Below are 25,258 nucleotides of genomic sequence, written 5' to 3'. Positions count from 1 at the left end.
AAAAAAGTAAATGCCCTGTTCTCCAAAGAACCATCCAAGGTGTACTCCCAACTGCAGTGCAACAACACAATAACAGCAGAGCCACCAGCAGCAGAAACTGAACAGTACTGGAAGAACATATGGGAGAAAGAGAAGACTCATAACACCAGTGCAAAGTGGCTGCAGGACCTGAGAACAGAGCACAGCAATCTCCCAGAACAGAAACCAGTCACCATCACAGTAGAAGACATCCAGCAGCGGGTCAAGAACATGAAGAGCTGGACAGCACCTGGACCAGACATGATCCACACCTACTGGCTAAAGAACTAACAGCAGTGCATGAACGCCTAGCAGCACAGATGAACCAGCTGCTAGCAGCAGGCTCCCACCCAAACTGGCTAACACAAGGAAGGACAGTGCTGATCATGAAAGACCCCTGCAAGGGAACAGAACCGTCCAACTACCGCCAATAACCTGCCTCCCACAACACATGGAAAGTCCTATCAGGCATCATAGCCGCCAAGCTACAGGACCATATGGGCCAGTACATGAGCACAGCTCAGAAGGGCATTGGGACAACACCAGAGGCTCAAAACACCAGTTGCTCATAGATAGAGCAGTCGCCCAAGACTCAAGGTCTAGACAGACCAATCTGAGCACAGCCTGGATTGACTACAGGAAAGCCTACGACTCAATGCACACGTGGATCTGTGAATGTCTGGCGCTATACAAAGTCAACAGGACACTAAGGACCTTCCTCAAGAACTCAATGGGACTATGGAAGACAACACTGGAAGTCAACTCAAGGCAGCTTGCACAAGTGGCCATCAAGTGCGGCATATACCAAGGTGATGCACTGTCCCCCGCTGCTGTTCTGCATAGGCTTAAACCCCCTCAGCCAGATAATCACAAGGACTGGATACGGGTACAGGTTCAGGAGTGGAACTACCATCAGCCACCTCCTCTACATGGATGACATCAAGCTGTATGCTAAGAATAGCTCTAGCTGGGCAGAAGAACAAGATCCACGCCCTCACCTCAGGATACGCCCACTGCGGTCAATCAGATACCCGCCGGTATAGTGAGCTGGCCAAAGAGAGACATCGAGCTGCCGATGTGAAAACCCAGGAAGCCTCCTCACAATGCACGGAGGGGTTTCACACACCAAGTCCAACACCCAGAGACTATATACCAGCCCGACGAAAGAAGGCCGGGAGGCGGCGCTGCGGATGAGCCCGCTCAAGCCACTAGTCCTCACGGACGAAACACCGCGCCAAATCACCAGAGTACACACAGTAACACTCGGCCCACCAACACAAAATGACGCTGCTGAGAAGAATGCCACTGAAGCGCCACAGCACCCCGAACAAGGAGGAAGACCCCACGCAGAAAGTAACCATGGCCAGAACAACAGACCCCTGCGGGCAATGTACCCAATCCGACCAGAATAGGACTCGCACGCGAGCGCTGCATCACACATCTCGAAAATCCCTACCAGTGACTGCGCAAAGGGCTGGAGACTACAACCAACAAGACAACTGGAGAGGCAGAGCCCACCAGAATCATAAGCAGCCACAGGCCAAAGGCACTGCAGCACACAGACTCAATTGACGCAGCCGGGTCTACCACCTAAAGAGAGGCCACCAAGGTGCAGACTGTTCAGCACGCAGGCCTCAGAAGACAGTCAACATAAGCTAGGCAACAGGCATGTAAGATGCAAGGCCAGGCAAACGCAACCACACTGAAAGCCGCAACACAAACAAGTGCCTGCCACATTTGTGTAATCCCGAACACTCTCACCGCCCGTCAATGAGTCAAGACATGCCTCCAAGACTCGATGGCGCAGATTCGACAGAAGATTGAGAGCTGGAGATTAGACGCGGATAACTCTCCAAGTCGGAGGACGCCTACCAGATCCCAGCAGACAAGGCAGGTACTGGCCCACATTCAAACCCAGAAATCGTGGTAATTACGACCACAAGGAGCACCCAAGAACGACAGCCGGCCTGATCGATACACAATCACCATACACACAAACACCACCCCATCCCCACCCACCCAAACAACCACCAAAAACCCCAAACCCACGCGTGCCAAGTGGACCAGCCAATCATCAGGAAGAAGGAACACTGAAAGACAAGCCACTGCGAGCAACCTAGCCGGCCTGATAAGGGAACACATAGAGAGGATGTGGAAAATGAAGGCCAAGTGTCCCAGTGGTGTAACACCAGGCCCACCTAAACCCAGCACTTGCGGGGCTGTGACTCCTAAGCGGTGAGTGGCTCCAACAGATCCCAGGAACAACATCAGAGCTCTCTGTCCAGAAGAGTGCAGTGCTAGGAACAGCTAAGATACTGCGCAGAACCCTCAAACTGCCAGGCCTCTGGTAGAGGACCCGAGGTTGAGGAAAACACATACCAACCATAGGGGTGAGAGGGGAATTTTTTTTTTTAAAACTGGATGGAAACATATTAGCATTGTTGTTAGAACAGGCTCTACAAAAGTCTTTTATCTTGAAAACGCTGCCAGAAATAATTTAAAAGTCGTACAAGCATAGCTAGCAGTTTTCTGCATTTTAAATTAATTATGTTTCACACTATTCAGAGAGCTAAATAAAAATTCATACAGGATCAAAAAGATACCAATTTCAACTAGCCAGTGGCAGACTGATTTAAATATTAAATATTGCTTTTAAAAAGCCATTTTTCATTTCACTGGAACAATGTAAATTCCATTTCATTTTTTCCATACCACTTTCAGCTATACGATGTACTTTTGCAGTAGTTTTCACTTTTATCCATAATAAATATTTTTTCAGTACTATACTATATCTCAGTACTTCAGGAATAATAGATTTTCCTTTTTTAAAGGTTCTTGTTTTCACATGTGAACCCTGCTCTGTTGGACATTTTTTGTTTTCTGCCTAAAGGGAATAATAACCACTATTATTATTTGGTACAGTTACCAAAGGTGACTGATCGTTTTCAGGCTCTCTGCACAGGTACTACTGTACAGAATTATTTGGAAGAGCTATCTGAGGGAAGGGATCAGAAGGAGACCCCATCGACCAGAAGGTATGAGATGCATTGTCCTATGGATGGGGGTTCCACGACCACCATTCCCAGGAGGAGGAAATGGGCGGTGGTTGGGGACTCCCTCCCAAGGGAGACAGAGTCATCCATCTGCTGACCAGACTGAGAAACTTGAGAAGCGTGCTGGTTGCCTGGAGCTAGAATTCAGAATGAGATGGAGTGTCTGCTGAGACTGATCAAGCCCTTGAACCGCCAGGCCTTCCTAGTTCTCCACATGGGCACCAAAGATACTCCAAGAATGACCTTGAGTGGGTCACTGCAGACTACATGGCTCTGGGAAGAAGGATAAAGGAGTTTGAGGCACAAGTTGTGTTTTCGTCCTGTTGAAGGAAAAGGCCAAGGTAGGGCCTGTCAAAATGCGGAGGTAAATGCATGGTTATGCAGGTGGAGTCAGAGAGAGAGCTTTGGATTCTTCGACCATGGGATGTTGTTCTGCGAAGAAGGATTGCTAGGAAGAGATGGGATACACCTAACAAAGAGAGGGAAGAGCATCTTCGCAGGTGGGCTTGCTAACCTAGTGAGGAGGGCTTTAAACTAGGTTCATCGGGAGACGGTGACCTAAGCCCTGAGATAAGTGGGGAAGTGGGACACCGGGAGGAAACACAAGGAGGGTGCAATGGGGGGGCCCTCCTGATTCATACTGAGAAAATAGGGCAATTAGCTAGTTATCTTAGGTGCATGTACATGAATGCAAGAAGGCTGGGTAACAAGCAGAAAGAATTGCAAGTCTTCACACAGTCAAAGAACCATGATGTGATTGGAATAACAGAGACTTGATGGCGTAGCTCACGTGACTGGAGCACTGTCATGGATGGTTATAAACTGTTCAGGAAGGACAGGCAGGGGAAGAAAGGTGGAGGAGTTGCACTGTATGTAAGATGGTGGTATGATTGCTCAGAGCTCCAGTATCAAACTGGAGAAAAGCTGGTGGAGAGCAACAGGGGTGATGTCATGGGCGTGTGCTATGGACTACCAGACCAGGAGGATGAGGTAGATAAGTCTTTCTTCAGACGATTAACTGAAGTTTCCAGAACACAGGCCCTGGTTCTCATGAGGGGGCTTCAATCACCCTGACATCTGCTGGGAGAGCAATACAGCAGTGCACAGACAATTCAGGAAGTTTTTTGAGAGTGTTGGGGACAACTTCCTGGTGCAACTATTGGAGGAACCAACCAGAAGCTGTTCTCTTGACCTGCTGCTTACAAACAGGGAAGAATTGGTAGGGGAAGCACAAGTGGGTAGCAACCTGGGCAGTAGTGACCATGAGATGGTTCAGTTCAGGATTCTCACAAAAGGAAGAAAGGAGAGTAGTAAAATATGGACTCTGTACTTCAGAAAGCGAGACTATAACTCTCTTAGGGAACTGATGGGCAGGATCCCTGGGGAGGCTAATATGACGGGGAAAGGAGTCCAGGAAAGCTGCTGTATTTTAAAGAAGCCTTACTGAGGGTGCAGGAACAAACCATCCTGATGTGAAGAAAAAATAGCAAATATGGCAGGCAACCAGCTTGGCTTAACAGTGAAATCTTTGATCAGCTTAAATACAAAAAGGAAGCTTACAAGAAGTGGAAACTTGGTCAGATGATTAGGGAGGAGTATATAAATATTGTTTGAGCATGCAAGAGTGTAATCAGAAAGGCTAAACACAACTGGAATTGCAGCTAGCAAGGGTTGTGAAGAGTAACAAGAAGGGTTTCTACAGCTATGTTAGCAACAAGAAAAAGGTCAGGGAAAGTATGGGACCTCTAATGAATGGGGGAGGCAACCTAGTGACAGAGGATGTGGAAAAAGCTGAAGTACTCAATGCTTTTTTTGCCTTGGTCTTCACAGATAAGGTCAGCTCGCACACATCTCAAAGAACAGTTATGAGAAGGTGAGTAACCATTTTTTCTTCAAGTGTTTGTTCACATTGATTCCAATCAGGTGACACCCAAGCCCTACCCCAGAGGTGGAGTCAAAGTTAAGGAATCACTGATTGGAGTACCATCCTGCTGAATGCTGCATCATCTCTGGTGTATCAGGTGATAGCATAGTGAGAGGTAAATGTATGCGCTGATGACCAAGTTTCTGCCCTGCAAATCTCTTGTATCGGGACCTGGGCCAGGAATGCAGCTGACAAGGCTTGTGCCCTTGTGGAATGTGCCATAAAAGTTGTGTCTGGGACCTTGGCCAGCTCGTAACATGTGTGGATGCAGGCTGTGATCAAGGAAGATATTCTTTGAGATGAGACCAGGAGATCTTTCATCTGGTCTGCCACCACCATGAACAGCTGGTTCGACTTCCTGAATGGCTTGATGCGCTCAATATAGAATGCTAGCATGCTTCGAACATCCAGTGAGTGCAGGCTCTGCTCTTGGGTACTGGTGAGAGGCTTAGGGTAGAAGACCGGTAGAAAAATGTCTTGACTAGTGTAGAATTATGACACTAACTTGGGAAGGAAGACTGAGTGATGCCTGAACTGCACCTTGTCCTTGTGGAAGACAGTGTAGGGTGGGTCAGAGGTCAGAGCCTTTAACTCAGACACCTGCCTGGCTGATGTGATGATGACCAGGAAAGCCACCAAATAGAGCAGGGTAAAAGTCGCTAGGGGTTCAAAAGGGGCTCCATTAACCTGGAGAAGACCAGGTTAAGGTTCCATGTGAGAACAGGCTGTCTAATCTGTGGAAATAGATGTTCCAGGCCTTAGTGGAAATGCCTTACCATGGGGTTAGCGAATATGTCCAGACCGTCCCAGATGGAAGGCCCCAGCAGCTAGGTGCACCTTGGTGGATGGCACTGCTAGTCCTTGCTGTTTGAGATGTATAAGGTATTCCAGGATGAGTGGTATGGACACCTGGAGTGGAGGTGTGTGTTGCTGGGCCTGCCAGCAACTCTTCCACCCGGTGGATGGTTTCCTGCTGCCAAGTAGAATCTCCCTTACTGGCTCCTAGCATAGGAGCTTCATGGGGTTTAACCATGAAGCTCCCAGGCCGTGAAGTGGAGGGACTAGAGGTCTGGGTGGTGGATTGCGCCCACCCACTTCCCAGGATTTCCAATAAGGCCTCCTTAGATTTGGGAGTTGTTTCTGTAACTCTCTCTCATTGACTGCCAACATGACCAGAAAGCATGGCTGCGGGTGTGAGAAAGATATGCATAGTCCTTGGAAGGGACAAGGTATTTGCATTCCACATCCCTGTCAGTCAGCAGAATTGAGGCCAGGGTCTGCCCCAGAGTCTTGGTGTTGGTCTGAACTGTCTTGATCATTGGCAGAACTACCCATGATGTTGTCAGGAAATCATTGCAAGGTTCAGGATTTTGGAGTGCTCTACCAAACACCTGCTGTCATAATGGCTACCACAGGGTGACACTGGCCCTTCAAGAGGGAGCAGGACCAGTGCACGTGTGACTCATTAACTCATTGCAACTGAGGGGAGAGAAACCTGGCAGGCCAGAGCTACCTGAAAGCACTGATACAGAGAGGAAGATGGGCAGGTGAGAGCTGCCTGAAGAGGAAAGGAGAGATGTGGGGGAGGGGCAGAAGTGGGAGGAGCAGCAGCAAAAGAAGCAGAGGTGGACAGCTGGTACACTGAGCCATTGGAAAAGCAAAAGCTGATAGGGAGGACTGAGGAACCACTGCAGAGTAAAAGGACAGCTTGTACAGAAGCCTCTATGAAGAAGGGGAAGAACCAGCCTGGTTGGGAGATGCTGAGCCCATAACAAGAGGCTTGATGCTGGAGGGTGGATCCCAGGAGCAGGCACACTTACAGGGAGAGAAGCCTGTCCGAGAGAAACACTGTAGGGGGCTCTGTCGCAGGTGATCTGACCTGGGGCTGTGGGAGAAGAGTTGTGGAGAGAAGTGGGTCTTGGAACTCTCAGGTAGAAGACCTGGAATGTGGGATCCTGGAACAGGAGCTAAAGGAACTGAGAGCGAGTCGCTAATGACTGCTGGGTAGGTGACCTGGGAACGGTGACTTTTGAACAAGATTGAAAAATTGCTGCATTGTGTAACTTTACATTATTTTGGGGTTGAACGGGAACTGTTTTTACTACGAAGTGGACTTTAGCGTGGACTGTGGCACTTAAAATAGGCTTGAATTAGCTGTTGAAGGTGACAACACTACTTTGCATAGGTGAATAAAGAGGAAAACTCTGGCGGTCACACTGTTGTGCCCCAAGTGTGCCACAGGGGGCATTCCAGCCACGACCCACCTCATGACCGTGGCGAAATGGCAAACAGAGATAAATGTGTGTGTGTGTGTATGTATATACACACACACACACACACACACACACCTTCTCAGATGCAGGACACTGCAATTCCAGGAGTCAATACCATCAATATGTGCATTAAAGCCCACATGATAAACACAGATATAGATCAGAGGGGTAGCCGTGTTAGTCTGGATCTGTAAAAGCAGCGAAGAGTCCTGTGGCACCTTATAGACTAACAGAAGGTTTGGAGCATGAGCTTTCGTGGGTGAATACCCACTTCGTCTGATGCATGTAGTGGAAATTTCCAGGGGCAGGTATATATATGAAAGCAAGAAGCAGGCTGGAGGTAACGAAGTTAGTTCAATCAGGGAGGATGAGGCCCTCTTCTAGCAGTTGAGGTGTGAAAACCAAGGGAGGAGAAACTGGTTTTGTAGTTGGCAAGCCATTCACAGTCTTTGTTTAATCCACAGGACTCTTTGCTGCTTTTACAGATATAGATGTGCTCAACTATGAGTTCTGCTCCATCATAAAAACTGCATGGACAGAAGTCAGGAAAACAGAGTATCTCTGCAGTAGAATCATTGGTCTAGTGACAGAACCATAATGAAACATTACCCAGAAGGCAGCCTCAGACACTAGAAGGCAGTTTCTCCAACAGTAGCACAAAAATGTTGCATTATTTCCTAAGATACAAATGCCCCTTCCCTTCTCAGCAAAGGGAAGTTTGGTCAGACCAGCTGGTGATGAGCAACTCCTGGGAGATAGAGGGGAGAGCTTATGCCCAGTCATGTAGAAACTGAGCTTTTGTGCCTCATAGTGGACATAGGAGAGTGCCTGGGGGTGGGGCTTCTCTACAAGTTATTGGACAGCCAGGACTGGGGAATTAAGAGACTTGATTCATTTGGGGAGAGGAAGGGACCATGAGAGTCAAAGTCTTTCTAGGCATCTGGGGGCCATTTTGCCACTATTACTGCCCTGCTCAACCTCCCTGATAGTCAGAAGCATTTCCAGAGTGCTGTGGGTATGACCAAGAACCTCTTTTGGGATCAGAAAGGATTTTTTCCCCTGTTGGACCAAACTGGCAGGGATTCACAGAGTTTTTTCCACCCTTCTTGCAGCCTTGAAGAAGCAATGTTTAAGTTAAAATAATGAAGAGTAGGAATTTTAATGCTAGGAGGATTCTAGGAAGGTTAGTCCATTGCAACTTGCCGCTGGAAGCCCAGGCAGATAACAGCGACAGAACCAGATTCCTGAGGTAAATAAGAACTGGGACATGCTGGGGGACTTTTTCCTTTAAGAAGGGCAGACCTGAAGACTTCACAGATTGAGGGCCCTGTGAATACCCTCTAACCCTTCTCACAAATGAGAGAGTATGAGGATTCAGAAGTGAGCTGTGTCCTAAGGGTTAGACAGAGCCTCAACCCAAAGTTATTATATGTGTGTATGCTGTAATGTCAAACTAGACTCAATTAAATGACAGATTTATGAAAGAGGGTGTGCAGATAGGGCCCCTCCCCATTGTTAAGTTAATAAAGTTCTGCCCTGATGATTAACTCCATCACTGTGCCTATTTTTCATTCATCTATGTGTCCTGAGCAAATTACTCTTAATTTTAGTAGGAAATTTGCTTTATTTGAAGGCAATCACTGAATATAACTGAATTGTTGACAAAATTTCCCTTCAATAAGAAATATCTAAAACTATTTGTTTAGTCGAAGAAAAGTTTTATCCCTTTCTTTAAAAGTGGAACAATCTTTGTGAACCCAAATTTTGGGCCTGAAGTTTTAAAAAGAGAAACAGTCCATTTATACAAAGCCTTATCAGATGCCACCTACAGTGGACTTGATCTAGGACTTCATTTTTGGGTCAATATATATAGTGATATTTTACTTTGATTTCTTAAATTCTTGGGAAATATTATATCTACATTTTTACTTTGTGGCAAAGAAAGGATAGATGGTCCTTTTGGTTAAGACGTGGGACAAGGATTTGGGTAACCAATTCACAGTTTTGCCACAGATTTCCTGTGTGAGCATAGGGAAAATCAGTTGGGGCCTCAATTCATCAAAGCACTCAGTGGCAGTGAAGGCTGTAAAATATGCCAAGAAAAAGGACAATAGTAAGCTCAGACTGAGAAATTCATTAAGACAAAAATAGCCACCTATTTATTTTTAGCAAGCAGAAAAAAATACTGCAACATTTGAAAACAGTTCTCCCTTTTCCCCCATATACTTATAAAACAGATTTCTTTTCCACCACTTGAAATTAAGTAGGAGAGATTTTATTCCAGTCTCAGTCAGGCCAGTGTACATTCTCCATACACACACCCTTTCTACTTGTTCCCCCTATAATCAGGGTAAATTCACCATTCATCAGCTCAGTGTTACAGTAGAAGACAGGCAGCAAATTTGAATCAATGGAATCATTTCAACTGATACAATTGTTTCCTGTAATGAATGAACTACCTTGAATCTCATAAATCTGCTCTAAAAAAGGCATAAAATAGCAACCATGACTGATCACCTAATTTTTTTTAAATCATATGAACTACCATACTTTTCTCACAACTCCTTTCCTAGGAACATACTTTCTTCCTTTCACTTATTTTGTAGTACTTATCCTTGAAGCTGATCATCAAAGTCCAATCTTTGAGAAGCTTTTCTGCTTTTCTTCTTATACTGATAAGAGCTGTGGGTTCCCCCCGCCCCCATCCCTTTTTCCCTCCATGTCATCAGAAACCATCAAAGTGCAACCTTTTAGAATCTTCCATAATATTGTCAGGGAACATCATCAATGCTCTGAAAGTGCTTTAACAATTCCTTTTCTCTGATTTATCTTCTTGTTAAAAGAAATGGTACAGGCAGGGTTTTACCAGTCTTACAAGAATTAATGAACTAATATAATAAAAAATGATTCAATTGTTTTATTAGATGATATTACATGAATTCCCTCCGCCCATAAATTTTAATTTTCATTTATCATTGAGGGAGGGGGATGGTAGGAGGGGAAGATAAATTGGACATACAGGAAAGGACAATATCCAATCAAGATTAATTCTATAGATAACTTGTTTCTTTTTTAAAGGGGAAACACTAATATGAGAAAATATATAGCCTAATAAAAACGACGTTACAACTGTGCTGCTTATTAAAACTCTGTTGAACCACAAATGACATCTTTGCAACCAGAATTTTTTTTAAAAAAAAATACAGAACTAGCAAAAAAAGAAAAACCCTCCAAAAAGCCAATTCAAAGGAATATTTTATATTAATTGAAGAAAAAGTGTTTTTAAAAATAATGCATAGCCTATATCTGCTTGGGGACTCAAATATAATTTGCATGTGCATGATTCATAAGACACAGCACTTTATTTTTAAATAGACAATGTTCATTCTGAAAAAAAAAAGCAATATTTATCATAGGATTCTGTGTCATTTTGTGCAAATTCAATCTCTAAATTACAGAATCTTATGCAAGACTATGAAATGTTCAAGGTTTAGAACATTCTTTAAATAAAGAAAAACATGAAAGAAGGAAAACCAAGATGTTGATCTTATTGTGGTGACTGTGTTTTGTATAGTCTTGGGGAGCTATATTGAGATAGCCAGTTGCACGAACTCTTGGATACAGCAGTTGTTGAAGTTACTGGATTCACACTGGCTACCAGGGGAAATGGTGGAACATCCTGAAAAAGGATATGGTGGGAGATGGGGGTAGAGGGAAGAAAGCAAATCAGCTCAAAATGACTAAGGAAGTGAAAACATTCCAAATTTTTTCTTTTGAAAAGGAAGAAGAAAGGGTAACATGCATGCTACTAAAAAGATCCATCATCGTAATTAAACTATATGGCCCTTCATTTGCAGTTTATCTAACAAAGGTACCATACCACGGTACGAATGAGCCACTTGCTTAAGGCGGCGGGGGAGGAACAAAAAACAAAATAAAAACAAAACAGATTTGAGACTCGCTTTCAGGTTTTCGTTTTATGCTCTTTTTTGGTGCATTGACAAACCAACCACCAGATATGTGAGAGGAGGAGTGTATTTTCTTTTAGTGCAGTTCTACTTCGAAAAAATATCAGTGTAGAGCTGGCACTTTTTTAGATCTATCGCTGAGAAGGGCTATATGTGATCTAAGTGTTATCATTAGTACTCAACAATTGTGTACCTTGAGTACAAATGAATCTCCGCTCAAACAAGCATTCTTACCACTTGTTCCTGTTATTAGCATTGTGGACACAATGTAGCTATGGAGGAATCAAATAGATTCTGTTCTTTCCCATGAATCAGCAACAGAATTTTATATAAGCTCTGGTTACAAGAGTCTCAGTTGCTACTTGGCGCATCTCAACAGATTTTTCCTAGGCTATTCTGTTTGGTATAGATTCTTTGAAGATACTATGGAATTTAGCTGGGTCCTTGAGTTTACACGTACAGATCATGTTCTTCCCACTTGGATGACTATGTTTTAATCCTAGTTTGATGGACACAGTTGTCTGTGCAGGGTAAAGATTTTTTCCTTAACATTTCCCAGGTTAACAAGTGTAAGTAATCCAGAAAGAAACCAGTTTAACTTTCAAATTTCAGGCTGGGTTTGCAGATTGGGCACTTAGAAAAAAATATCTTTTGGAATTGTAAATTGAATAGATTTGACGTGAAAATTCCTGATGGAAATATGGTTGGAACCTCACAAAGACATTTCTACAAATCCACTTTCTGAACTGGGATCACCATAGGAAGGAAGAAGGAGACCGCAAAAAGGAATGTAACCTTACTTTTGCCTCCTCCAAGCTGAAATTCTTCTCTGCTACCATCCCACATGCTAAATGTCATTATGAAGAACTTTTCTGAGCCATGAATCCCTTTGTCAATGCAGATCACCTTCTGCTATACCACCCCAGAGAGCAGCTTCCCTCAATGTGAGGAACAACTGACACATTTCTCAGTGAAGACCACCTGTAGCTCAATGCCCCGTTTAGACAGCAGTATACTGAGACAAGGCTGGAAAAAATGCCCCGTCAAAAAATTCAGCGGTCACAGAGCAAGACATTCAGGAAGCACTGGAAAGAATCACTTCGGACCTGTTATTCAGATCTATGCCAATCACGGCTGATGAAAGATATCAGGGAATACTGTCAGCCAACTTGGATTAAGGGAACCTGTCAACCACCCTCAAAGCATTAAATAGTTGGACTACTCCCAAGACACCTCTTCTCTTGACTAAACAGATCTTGTACAGTTCAAGATAAGTAGATCTCACTGTCCAACCTCTCATTCTTGAACAAGATAATAATGAAACTAGCTGCAAATTACCCTCCACATAGACCAGTGTCCTGGCCAAGTATCCTGGCCAAGTACCCCACCCCAAAACAAACAAATAAACAAACGCAAAAAAAAACCCCAAAACAAAAAACTCACACAGCTGGAAAATAAAGATTTCTGCTCTCTCCAAAACACAGTGGTCCTCAGCTACCAAGAGACAAAGGAATTTAACAAAACCTAATGTTGAATAAAACAATGCCTTGTTTATCACATTTGGGATACTAATCAAATAAAATGAAGAGACAAGCACTGCTGTTGCTAGGGCTGCCAAAGGCTATTCACAACTCAGAAAATTTAATCTACAAAAGAAAGTAACCAGAAAGAATTTATGCAAACAAGAGGTGTAAATATCTAATGTTACAATGAAATGCAGATATTTTCTGTTATACAGAATAAATAAAATGTATGAACTCTGTGTGTGTGTATGCACACATTACTGATTATTACTGTAATACTCGATATCTTTAATCAGAAGTAAAGTCAATTTTTAACAGTGGCATAATATTTTCCTACTTTTGAAAAAGAAGATTTAATTCAAAAGCGGTAAATAATGGAAAAAAACATGAGCAATCATAGATGCATATGATTATATAAATTAGGATTTATGATTACCTAGGTTCTGTACCCAGTTCTGCCACTGTTTGTCCTTGGGTAAGTCATTTGTGAACAAATGTATTTATTTTATACTTCTTTTCAAATTTAAATTGTATAAAGCTTCCTTGCACAGATTTTTAAATGGAGTGTCTGCGGTGTAAACCTTTCTGGTTTTTGAAAATTTGATGCATCTGAGCACATGATGAATAATAGTACTTGGCATATATAGAACTTAGCAGCTATAGATTTACACTTTACATACGTTAGATAATTATTTTCCATAACACAACATTGTGGTTGGTACATCAGTAGATAATCCTCATTTTAGAGAGGGTGAAAATGAATCCTGGAGCGTTTAGGTGACTTGCTCAAGGCCACACAGCAAGTCAGTGACAGAACTGAGACCAGAGCCATCTCCAAGCTGCTTGCCTAATCTACTACACCATGCTATCACCAAGTCCCATCTTGAATCTAATCTAATTAATGAATTAGTGTCTAATGAACCATCACTGCAGAATCACAATGCTGTTTCAGCCAGTCATTTAGGGAAATACAGGAAAATGTACAGAGTGAGTTGGATCAAATGGATTTTTGGAGCAGAGCAGGATATCAAAACCTATTCCTCTCTCCTCCAAAAATCAGGAGAGATTTGCTTGAGCTGTGAAGTTTGGACCAAGATCTGAATTCTTTTAAAGTGTGCAATGGGGTAGGTTAGGATAAAGGGATTTGGTTTGGGATATGTAATTCAGATTTTGGTTGCACTGGAAAAGCATCAAATACTAAATACCTTCTTTCACTGTGATCAAGGAAACTTACAGAAATAGAAGTAAGTATATATTTTTTTAAAGTTGTTGAATGTTTTTGATAGCCACTATCTTATCAAGAGTTCATTTGGAAAGCACATTTGAAACCTAAGCACAAACCCCGCTCTTACAACTCTGCTATTCAGTGTTTTAGCTCCATAATGGCAGACCAATTTAATAAAATGAAAAAAAAGATGTCTCAGTGTTAAGACTTAGGCCCATTTGCATTTTCTTTTCTCCCATTGTCATGAATGGACTTAACATATTTTCTAATGTATTATATCTCAGGGTACGTCTACACTGCACGATTATTTCGAATTAGCTTAAACCGATATTACAAAACAGATCTAATAAAATCGGTTTAGCGTGTCCACAGTGGGATCACGAAATCGATTGTTTGCGTCCGTTGTCGAATGGCTACCATCGATTCAGGAGCGGTGCACTGTGGGTAGCTTTCCTCAGCTATCCCATAGTTCCTACTTCCGTTAGAGCACAGTGCCTGATGGGCAGAAACATTGCCCCGGTGGTGCTGGGTACAGCCTCACCCCTCCCTTTGTGAAGGCAGCAGACCACCCTTTGGCGCCTTTTTCCGGAGTGCATTGAGCACGCCATAGCACCAGCAACATTGACCGCTGAGATCACAAACAGTATCCTGACCGTGTTCAACACCTGCGTACTCTCTGCCAGCAGCATTCAGTACACAGGGGTGACATTTACAGTACTCAAGGAAATTATTTATTTTACTTCTCTTTCATGTGCTCGGGGCGCGGGAGAAGAGACTGACGAGCTGTTCCGTGAACCACGCAAGACACCGTGTATTAAGCTACAGATTGGGGCGCTCAGCCAGAATGCAAATATTTTCAGAGACTGCTGGAGACTGGTAGCTGTAGTCCTCATTTACCCTCCCTCCATGAGCATCCGTTGAGTCTCTGGCTTCCCGTTACGGTTGTGCACTCATCGCTGTGTATCCTGGAGTTTTTTTTCAAACGCTTTGGCATTCCTGTTCTTTAACGGAGCTCTGATAAAACAGATTGTCTCACATACAGCGATCAGATCTAGTACTCCGTAAGTTCAATGCAGGAGCACTTTGCATTTGAATGATTGCCACCGTGCGTGAACAGAGCTGGACACGTGGAAAGCAGGAAATGTCATTCTAAGGTCTCGGGCTTTCCTGTTTACCGGCACTCGCATCCGAGTTCGGATTGCGGACCAGAGCGGTCAGTGGTGCACTGTGGGATACCTCTAGGAGGCCAATAATGTCGATTTCCGTCCACACGGAACCCTATCCAAGTTACACTTCGAATTTAGCGCTACTCCTCTCGTCTGGGAGGAGTTCCGAAATCGATTTAAGGAGCCGTTTAACTCGATATTAATGACGACGTCGTGTGAACGGGTATAGCGTTAAATCAGTATATCGGCCATTAAACCGATTTAAAGTCGCAGTGTAGACCTGGCCTCAGAGTATCAATAATGCATCATCTTCTAACGGGAGTAAAAGGAGTGCTGTCAATCTAAAAAGATGGTTTGGCTACAAATATATGTTTTTGTTCATTCTCTGTATGCCTTTCTGTTGTTCATTACACCAAAGTATTATGAGTTGATTTATCAACTGAACGATATTTATGCAGATGTACTTCTGTACTGTCTCTAGTTCTTCACTCTCCCAGCTCCTATCCTGCCTGAAGCCTCACTAAGCCCTGCAAGAAACTGCATGTTTGCTTCCTTATGTGCATTATCTTCCCAGAAAACAGATTCCTATAAGGCCCCCATTAAAATATGAACAAAGGGAAAATAAACCAGATTTTCAAGTAGTATCTGAGTATTAAAAAAGCAAAACCAGAACTTGGGACAGTAAATGTAAGGCTTAGATTATGCAAATGTTGGTGACACACACTAGTACTCTCATTATCACCACTGGGAGTACTTGCTTGAGGAAGTGATTTCCAACATGAGTAAAAAAGTTGCAAAACCAAGCACTTAATGAACGGGTGGTTCTCCAAATTTTGGCTTAAATATTTTTTCAGTGCTCTTTGATAGCTATACGCTGACTTATCTCCACAATACTCAAGATTAATTTCAAAATCTTTCTTTACAATTCACATAAAAATATCTCAATGACTCTCCATATACAGGTAAATGATGGGATTCAAATATAGCAGTGACGCCACTACTATTGTTTTGTCTCTCTCAGGGTTAGCCACCTGCACTACACAATTCTGGAGGCTAGATTCACTGGTACAATTTATCTGCTTTGCATTTCTTCAGTGGCACCCAATAGAAGTAAATCTGGTTTAACTGACAGTTATATCAAGGCTGTTTGGTGTTGCTGGAAAGTACTGGCCATATGTGTGCTATCCTGGGAATGCTGTGTGATAGGGCAATTCTGAGTGTGAGTTGTGATTGCAAGTTAACCTTTAATTTCTCATGTGTCTACATTATTAAACATGCACTAAACTGATTAACAGATATTTCTGAAACAGTTACAGAAGATAGAGCACCACAACTCACTTCCCTTTTGTAGAGCAACATTGGGTAGAAAGAAGCAAATTAAAATACATTCTGTTGCAAAAAAATTTCTTGGGTACAGTAATTTCTAGCCATGAACAATACTTACTGGTCTGTAGTTGTTTCTCTCTGGCCTGTACATCAGCAAAAACTTGTTTGAAGTGGTTAGTAAAAGCTACAAGGTCTGCATCAAGGAACATTGGTCCTTGCTCTTTTTCTTTCAGTGCTTTACTTTGAAGCTTTAGCTGCACAATTTTAGGCTGAAGGGCTGACAACCGGGAGACTTCATCCTGTATAGTAAAGACAAACATTCCTGAATAAAATCATCCTACAAGCAATTCTTCATCAAATCACCACTGTTTTTAAGGAATAAAAGAAAGCAAAAGAACATCAGATATTCCTAATTCCTGAAACAGAAAATAGTGATGGAGAAGAACTAAAGTACTAGTTTACTTAGTTCACTTTAGTGCCAGATTAGGATTGTTCTCTACTGTGTAAATCACCAGTGTTTTGTCCAGTCAAATTCTAACATGCTGAGTGAAGTCCTTCAATCTTCACTGCAGAGTGGTCCCCAGAAAAAGTCTAATGTAGCAACAGTCACTCATTTGTGGTATCAGATATGAAACTACTTTCTTATACTGAGCATAAGAAATAACTCTGCAATTTGACATGTTATGAAATGGTAACTGTTGATGATGATTCACATTTTAAAGATGACTGCTGCAGGTGTCTGTATAAGAGTAGAGAAAATATCTTAGTATTGGCTGAGCTTCCTTAGAAAGCAGCAATAGACTCAAGTTGGAAATTTCAGGTCTGCATTCAGATTTTGTGTAAGGTTCTCTCCACACTTGTGCCCATGCACAAGAGCTGTCCAAAATCCTAAATCAGCATATCCTTTGTGCTTCCTTCTATGGCCCTATTGGTGCCACTTGCCAGAAAGAGGTCAGCAGGGCAAGGATAATGATCATGATATGATTTTAGCATCCCCACCCACAGAGTTGTCCAGGACCATAAAAAGGGACAGGCTTCACTGTGATACACTACACACACTGGAATACTGCTTGGGAACTCTTCTTGAGTCAGGCTCAATTACACTTGGGGACTCTAGCATGGCCCAATGGCACATAGGGCATAAACTAACCATATGTTAGCAAAACTGAAATCCTCTAGATATAGCAGGAGTAGAAGGCGACTATGAAATTCCTTGTATACACATATTAATAAAAATGTCACTTTAAAATTATGTCATGAACTCATATGTGACAATGCAACCTTCAGATTGTTACTATCAGTATTTGCCATAAGTATGCATAATGTTCTACAATAAGGCCCTTATTCAGCAAAGCACTTAAACGTGTATAAGTGGTCTGCTGCTTTGGGACCTAATTAAGGTATGCTAAATTTGTATCAAAAGTCCAAATCCCAGAAGGGCTGCAATCAGAGGACAAACTAGCAAAGTATAACACAACCATTAAATTACCCAAGGAAATCAGCAAAAACAATGAGGAGGAGCTGACTTTACAAGTCTTAACAGGCACTTATTTTTATTGACCAATGGTCTTAAGATATTGCATAATGTTCTGGTCATATGGCTATAATAGTCCAACATCCAATATCAGTTACAAGTACAGTAGAACAAGCATTAGTTATTTGCTGAAAAGAACTGTTTAATTTTAAAACCCCCACACTCTGTCCTCCTGCCCTTTTACACTCATCATTGCTACCGTTCATGGACCAGGTATTGACAATACCTAGTTTTGAAAGATATAAAGACTATTTTCCACTCTCATAATGAAAAACTGGCAGCCATCATCTGTCAAAATGTAGCAATACCCATCAAGCATAATAATGAAAGGGTTGGAGAAGAGCCTCTAACCTTGCACTTTTCCAACTGTATTTTTACTGTAGCAGGATCTGCTGCTGGTGTAGGTTGTGCTTTCAGCCAGTTTTCAGCAGTAATTGCTGTCTGCTCCAGTTGCTGCAGCTGGGAGTAGAAGGCAATGATGTTATTTTGGTGCTCCAGCCACGTCAGTCTCTCACTCAGCAACTGACAGAATTCAATCCAGCGACTGTTCAACTGCTCTGAGGCTTGTTTGATGTTGTCAGCATTAAGACCCTCTAGAAAGAAAGGAAGAAGAAAAAAACTTCAATACTTATTTATCTCTAAGTCACAAAAAAGAAGCTGGAAAAGAATTTAACAACTCAGTTTCTGTATATAAATGTACGGATGTCATATATTAGTGGAGAGAGCATTTAAAATCTATTGTAAATGGCTGGCAAGATAATGCTGTTATTATGGGAATGAATCATAATAGATTATAGTTCCATAATAGGAATTAAGCAGGAAGAGGAGATACAGCAAACAGAAATAATTAAAGCTACTATGAGAATTAACAAAATGCCTTAAACTTACATTCTGGAAAACTTTGACTGGATTGAAATTACATTTTAATATCTAGGGATGGCTTTTCTAAGTGTCCAAATGGTTTAGGAGCAGAAGTCCAATTTAAAGTATATGAGATTTAGGCTCCTAAGCAACTGCATATTTGAAAAAGGCATGCTTAGCATCTGTATTACATTCTACACGTAAATTCAGCACTCAACATTATTGAAACAAGGCATATTAAGCAAAAACAGTTTAGCAATTGCAATAAAGTTACTTGGAGCAGTGATGAGGTAAAAGAACTCAGCCCTGGGATTCACATTGAATAAAATAGGAATCAAAAGTAAAATGAAGGGATTTTCCCTAGCACAATTTATAATTATTATGAAATTTGGCACTGTAGGCATCAATTCAAAACTATTCAGAGTAATGCCATTAATTTGAGTAGCTCATATTTATTACAGATATCAGGAGGCTGTAATATCAGATACTATACAGATATCAGATGGAGAAAAGCCCTAATGTGAACAGTCATATTACTTCTTGCTGGCATGATTTATATTATAATATAGAAATACTACAGATAATGAATTCAGAGTTAATCAAATTGTAGTACCAATGAGTTTGAGAGCACATCTTTAATAACAACCTCACCACTAACCCTACAGGCCAACTCTGCAGAAACAAAAGCGTTCAGCTCATCAAAATAATAAAATAACATTTTTTTCCCCTGATCTTTCCTAACACAAAATACATCAATAAGACAGAAGCCTCAAACCTAAACATCGATGTAACTATCTCTCTCAAGCAATAGCTTGTTTCTCCAAGCCTGTGTGGGCTTTGGTACATCTGGAGTATGCCAATCTTTTTATTTCAAAGAGAAATATAAGATATAATAATGCTGCATTCTGCCTGTTCCTCTACCCAAAAATTCCCTCATTATGGTTACGAAATAATTCAGATATCTGAAGGCAAGTATGTAACCTCATTCATAGCACAATGGGCTCCTGAGCCATGGTGAGGGCACCAGTCACTACTACAATGCAAATTAATATTCTGTTCTAAAAATGTTTCTGTGTATTCGTAGGAATACACAAAAACACTTTACAAATCTTGTTAAAATTTCCTAGGACTTAAACTTTTCTGTTCAACAATGTTTTGGGCCGAATCCTCTGTCATGCTGTTCACTGTCTGTGTGCAGCTGCCTGATTCTCAGGCATGCTCTATGCTGGAGCCAACTCTGGGCTGTTGTATTACATGCCACTTGGAAAGTGGCTGTCCACCAACTGAAAGTAGTTGGAGCACAGCAGTGCCCAAGACATGCCTCTTTCTACTCCTGGTATGCTCCGTCTTCCCTTACCCCCAAGCAAATGTTGCATGGTTTTTAAAAAAACAAGCCAGGAGTTATAGGTGTAAGAAGCTGCCATGCAGTCCTAAATTGCTTGGTCAGCACTCCAATTCAAAAGTGGTCACTGTGGTTAGATGTTCGTGTGTGTGTGTGTGTGTGTGTGTGTGTGTGTTCTCCCTGCGTGCTGTCCCAGCTCTGTGTAGACAGTTGGCACAGCTCAAGCTGGCACACCTCAAGCAAACTGCTCAATGACCACAAGATCCGTTAAGGTATGAAGGCACCCAGACAAGTTTATTGTCAATGAAGTGCAGTCCTAGCTCCCCAAATCAATGTCTACAGTTATACTACCACATGTGCCCATGACAACGGACACAGCTCAGTGAATGGGTGGACTTTCCATTGCCCCCTTGGCTGGCCAAAGACACTCCCTCTGAGATAGACCTTTATACACCACTACAAACAAGTTATGTATTTCCCCTGACGTATCTGGGTGCCACACTCTGAGGTATTAGGGTGCCACCCATTGCCTTGTACCTCTAGGTTCAATCAAAACATCTCTATCCATCATGCTGTCATCCTGACCTTATACTTAAGATGGGTAAGTGTGTTCCTGTTATCTTTGGGGAATGTGCTGGTATTGGCGTGTTCTGGTATCACCTTTCTAGAATGTGTTTGCATGTATATTCTTGTGTCTGGCACTACTTAGGAATGTGTTTCTGCAGTATCAAACTGTCCTTGCCAGATTCTGTGAACAGGGCCTGCCCTCTTGCTCACAGCTTAACTTGACTATTTTAGCTCAGGCCTCATACTAGGCCTCTGATACAAGGGCTTATGTCTCAGGCTCTCTTCCTACTACAGTCACTGTTGTGGTACAGTCCACTCAGAAACATATGTTACAAGAGAAAGGCTGGTGTTTGGGAGAGGAAGCAGACAGGATTTGGTGTTTGGGTCTGGAAGAAAAGAAGAGTTTGAGGGAGCATGAGGATGGCAAGCTGCACTTTGGAGTATGTCAAACAGTAACTCTGAACATGTTTTCTGTGGGGCACATGAAGGAGAGAAGGCAGAAGAGGTAAATCCACTGAGTACACGTCTGGAACCAAGTAACAAGATGCATCAATGTTTTTGACCTGACATTTTCGGCATTAGTGGGTATGCAACCGCATTTAGCATATGTTAATGCTTAATTAGCATATGACTAAGTGCAAGGTGGTAGCATGATCCTGCACATGGAGTCTGAATGGAGATTTTTATGAAATGATCAGCGTATGGACACAAACTCACCAGCAGCAGAAGCAGGTGCACTAGTAGTATAGCAGCAGGTACACATTTTGCTATTCTCAATAAACTGAATGGTTTGTTTCAACAATTGGTTCTGTCCTGCCTGTAGATTTGGACATACATTCTGAGTAGCAATACATTCATAAAATGCCTGAGAACCGCAAAAGAAGGTACAAGGTCCCTGACTCTATATCCTTAACTACCCCTGGGCCCAGTGTACACTGCCTGTGATTTCATCTGCGATAAGTAAGAAGGTCATTTTAAAATACTTACTACTAGCTTTGTCTTCTAACTGCTGTGAATTTGACACTGAAGTAGGCTTTCAGGCCAAAGTTATGATTGCATGGGGCCTACAGCCTTGGACTATCTATGGTTCACTGACAGTTTTCTTCCTGGTCATATTTTCTTCTAGGATTGGAGAGTCGTATATTCCAGGTTAGTGTCTGGTTGCAGCAGATCCCTCCCAAGGTCTCCTTCCACCTCTTTTCCTCCCCTTGAGTCCCCAATCCCTCTCAACTTGCTTAAATACACTGAAAATTCTCAAGTTAGTAAAGTTCCATTAACTTATGTCCAAACACTGTGTCTGATTCATGTTCCCAGACCAGTAAAGAGGTCCTTTGGCTTCTCCTGTGACTTTAGGCAGAGGCGGATTAAGATCTTTTGGGGCACTAGGCCAGAGAAGTTCCTACCCCTGTTTGACCCCTTCCATCTGCAGCCCCACCCCTGGCTCCACCGTGTTCTGCCTCTTCGCCTGTGACCCCACACCTGTTCCACCCAAGGCCCCCATTTCATACACAGCCCCCCATTTGCTCTTTTCTGCTGCCCCACTGCGGCCCCAAGACTGGAGAAGCTCTGCCCCCTCACCACAGCCCTGAGGTCACAATGGAGAGTGAGAGCTCCTCCAGCCCTGAGGCCATGGCAGGGAGTGAGAGCTCCTCCTGTCCCAGGGCTGCAGCTGGGATCTGGCACTGGGGCTCTGTCCTGCACCTGCCCTTCCCCCACCCATCCAGTCCTTTTGCCAGCGTTCTGGACTTCTTCTGGAGCAGCCATTTTTCCAGGGGCCCCCAATTGGCTAGGGCAGTTTAGGTTGGACGTTAGGAAAAACTTCCTGTCAGAGTGGTTAAAGCACTGGAATAAATTGTGTAGGGAGGTTGTTTAGTCTCTATCATTGGAGATTTTTTAAGAGCAGGTAAGAATCACCTGTCAGGGATGGTCTAGATAATGGTTAGTGCTGCCATGACTGCAGGGGACTGGACTAGATGATCTCTCGAGGTCCCTTCCAGTCCTATGATTCTATGAATGGTGTTTTTTCATTTGATGGTGTTTAAAACCTTTTCATACATATTGTTAACATCAGTTTCCCTGTTGCTTATTATTTTCTGGGAGTTACATATAAAAAATGTTGATAACCATGTAAAATGAGCAATACAAAACCCATTCAGTGCTAATATGTTAAAATTTCAGGGTTAATGAATCATAATCCTTTCACATTTCATATTCTAAACAACCCCGATATACTCAGTGAATAAATATATTGTACCCAGAGGACATAGATCATTACCTGAAGTGCATCCATTAATTTTATTACCTTGTGTACTGTGCATAGCAAATTGTGTTAGAGTATTTTTAATTATATAGTACCTTATATGCAGCAACTATGGGACTGTCATTTAACATGAAGTCTACCTTGTCAAGTTTATTTATCATTAGCCGTGGATCCAAGATAGAATAATACCATTATACTTTTTTTTTTAGATCTCACAACTCCTAAGGATATTTGAAATGGCAACGTCAATGAGGCATCCTAATAAACTTCCTCATCACGGTAGCATTAAATGTTGCATCATTACAAATTGATTTTAAAATCATTTTAACACCTCCCATCAGAAGTTCACTGAGTATTCATTTTGATATAGTAGGTATTTTATCCTAAATCACCATAACAATTAAGAGTCTGCTCAGAAACCCCCACACCCTGTTTCACTCTTTCAATTTGCCAGCAGACTTTTAAGTTGAGAACATTTTAAAGAAAGGGATTGCATGATTTGCTCTTTTTTGGGGGGGTGGGGGTAATGGGACCCTGAAGGTCCTTGCTGACACTTGGCCAAGGGGAAGCAGAGCAAGACTTCCTGTGGGGTACTGTCATAAACAGATAGCTAAGGGTTAATGTTTCTTTTACCTGTAAAGGGTTAACAAAGGGAACCAAACACCTGACCAGAGGACCAATCAGGGAACCGTGATTTTTAAAGTAGAGAGGGGACATTTCTGTGGATGTGTTTGTCTTGTTCTGTTCGTTATGTTTTTCTGGGCTATGAGGAGAAGCTTTTTTTTTTTCTTCTCAAGCCTCTTTCACCCTTCTTTCAAGTTGTAGTCAAAGGAAAGCAATAGTGTTTTATATTATATTTGTATTTAATGTGTGGAGTTGCTGGATGTTTAAATTGGATATCTTTTTGTAAGGCTGATTATTCATTTTTCTTTTAAGCAATAGCCCTGTGTTATGTCTCTTGATGCAGTGACCATGTCATGTGTTTTTTCTTTCTTTTTATATAAAGCTTTCTTTTTAAAACTTGTTGGATTTTCTTTCCTAGTTAAGCAAGGGATAGGAATCTCTGTGCCAGGTAGTACGTCTCTCTCAGGAAAAGTGGACTGGGGGGGAGAAAAAGGAGGCAAAGAGAGATAACATCATCTGTTTCCTTGACGCTTGGAGGTTTGTCTCTTTGGGAGAGAGGGGATAGGACTTCTGGTATTGTGATGAAAATAGATTACATCACATACTCTCAGTTAAGCCCAGAGAGGAAAGTCTGGGGTGGGAGACGGAGGCGGACAGGGAATGGAAGTATTTCCCTTGCGGTAGACTGGAGCTCGTGGGTTTGGGGGTCTCTCCAGGGAAGGTTTGGGGAGACCAGAGGGGGCCAAAACCCTGGAAATTTTGGATGGTGGCAGCGAGATAAGTTCCAAGCTGGTAATTAAGCTTGGAGGTTCATGCTAAGCACCCAGATTTTGGACGCTAAGGTCCAGATTTGGGACAAAGGCTTATTACAGGTACAGCCAGCACTCAAAAGCAGCTGAGTTTGCCCCAGTAATAGCCAGAAGCAGCAGCAGTAGTGACAGGAGAGATTCCGCCTGCAGCCTTACGAATTGCTATTTTGGCAGGGTTAACCTCCCTTGTGGAGGCACTCCCAGCCAGAGAAACAACACTCCAATCACCTCCATAGGCATTTCCCTGTCTGAAGAATCAGGTGGGAGTAAAGCACCTTGATGTCTGTAGACACTAGTGATGACAAGAGAATGCTTTTTACTCTGGACATTATTTTCTGTCTCCTGACTGGCTCTGTGCCCCAACCTATTCCTGCCCCTTTATTGCTATACTCAAACTGCCTATACTCCATCCTTCCTTCCAGTGCTCCTCTTCCCATTCCTTCCTTCCTCCTATTTTGTTCCTATTTTCCAACCTGACCCCAGTTCCAAAACAACAAAAAAGTAAATAAAGAAAGAAATGAAGCTAAGACATGTGTTCGTCATCACTCTTATCATTTCTCTCTTAAGATGTCTTTGATTTTTGTCTTTTTCATATTTTAAATTCTTCACCTTCCTCTGTCTGCCCATGAATTCCACCAGTGGTCTTAATCTTAAATAAATATAAATTAACTCGTTGGATGTCTAGTACATGATCTTATAAGAACAGAATATAAATTGTTGTAATCACATCATAATACTGAACAATTTCTGCAAGGAACATATTGTTTATTGGGTACCATAATAGT

The 25,258-nt window shown here is 42.4% G+C and overlaps 1 protein-coding gene across 8 annotated transcripts in view; it reads right to left on the bottom strand.

The window, feature by feature from the left end:
* The window catches only part of LOC116825693 (dystrophin), a 1,328,444-nt gene that overhangs the window by 1,257,289 nt on the left and 45,897 nt on the right, over positions 1–25,258 (bottom strand). For all 8 annotated transcript variants that reach the window (XM_075059803.1, XM_075059815.1, XM_075059808.1 and 5 more), the window contains exons 5-6: positions 18,362–18,603; positions 16,595–16,775 (exon numbers count right to left, since the gene is read on the bottom strand). In XM_075059803.1, the coding sequence (XP_074915904.1) occupies positions 16,595–16,775; positions 18,362–18,603 (423 nt within the window). The remainder of the gene's footprint in view (positions 1–16,594; positions 16,776–18,361; positions 18,604–25,258) is intronic.

This window comes from Chelonoidis abingdonii, chromosome 1 (genome assembly GCF_003597395.2).
Source record: "Chelonoidis abingdonii isolate Lonesome George chromosome 1, CheloAbing_2.0, whole genome shotgun sequence".
Taxonomy (NCBI): Eukaryota; Metazoa; Chordata; order Testudines; family Testudinidae; genus Chelonoidis; species Chelonoidis abingdonii.
This window is presented reverse-complemented; position numbering and strand designations above follow the sequence as displayed.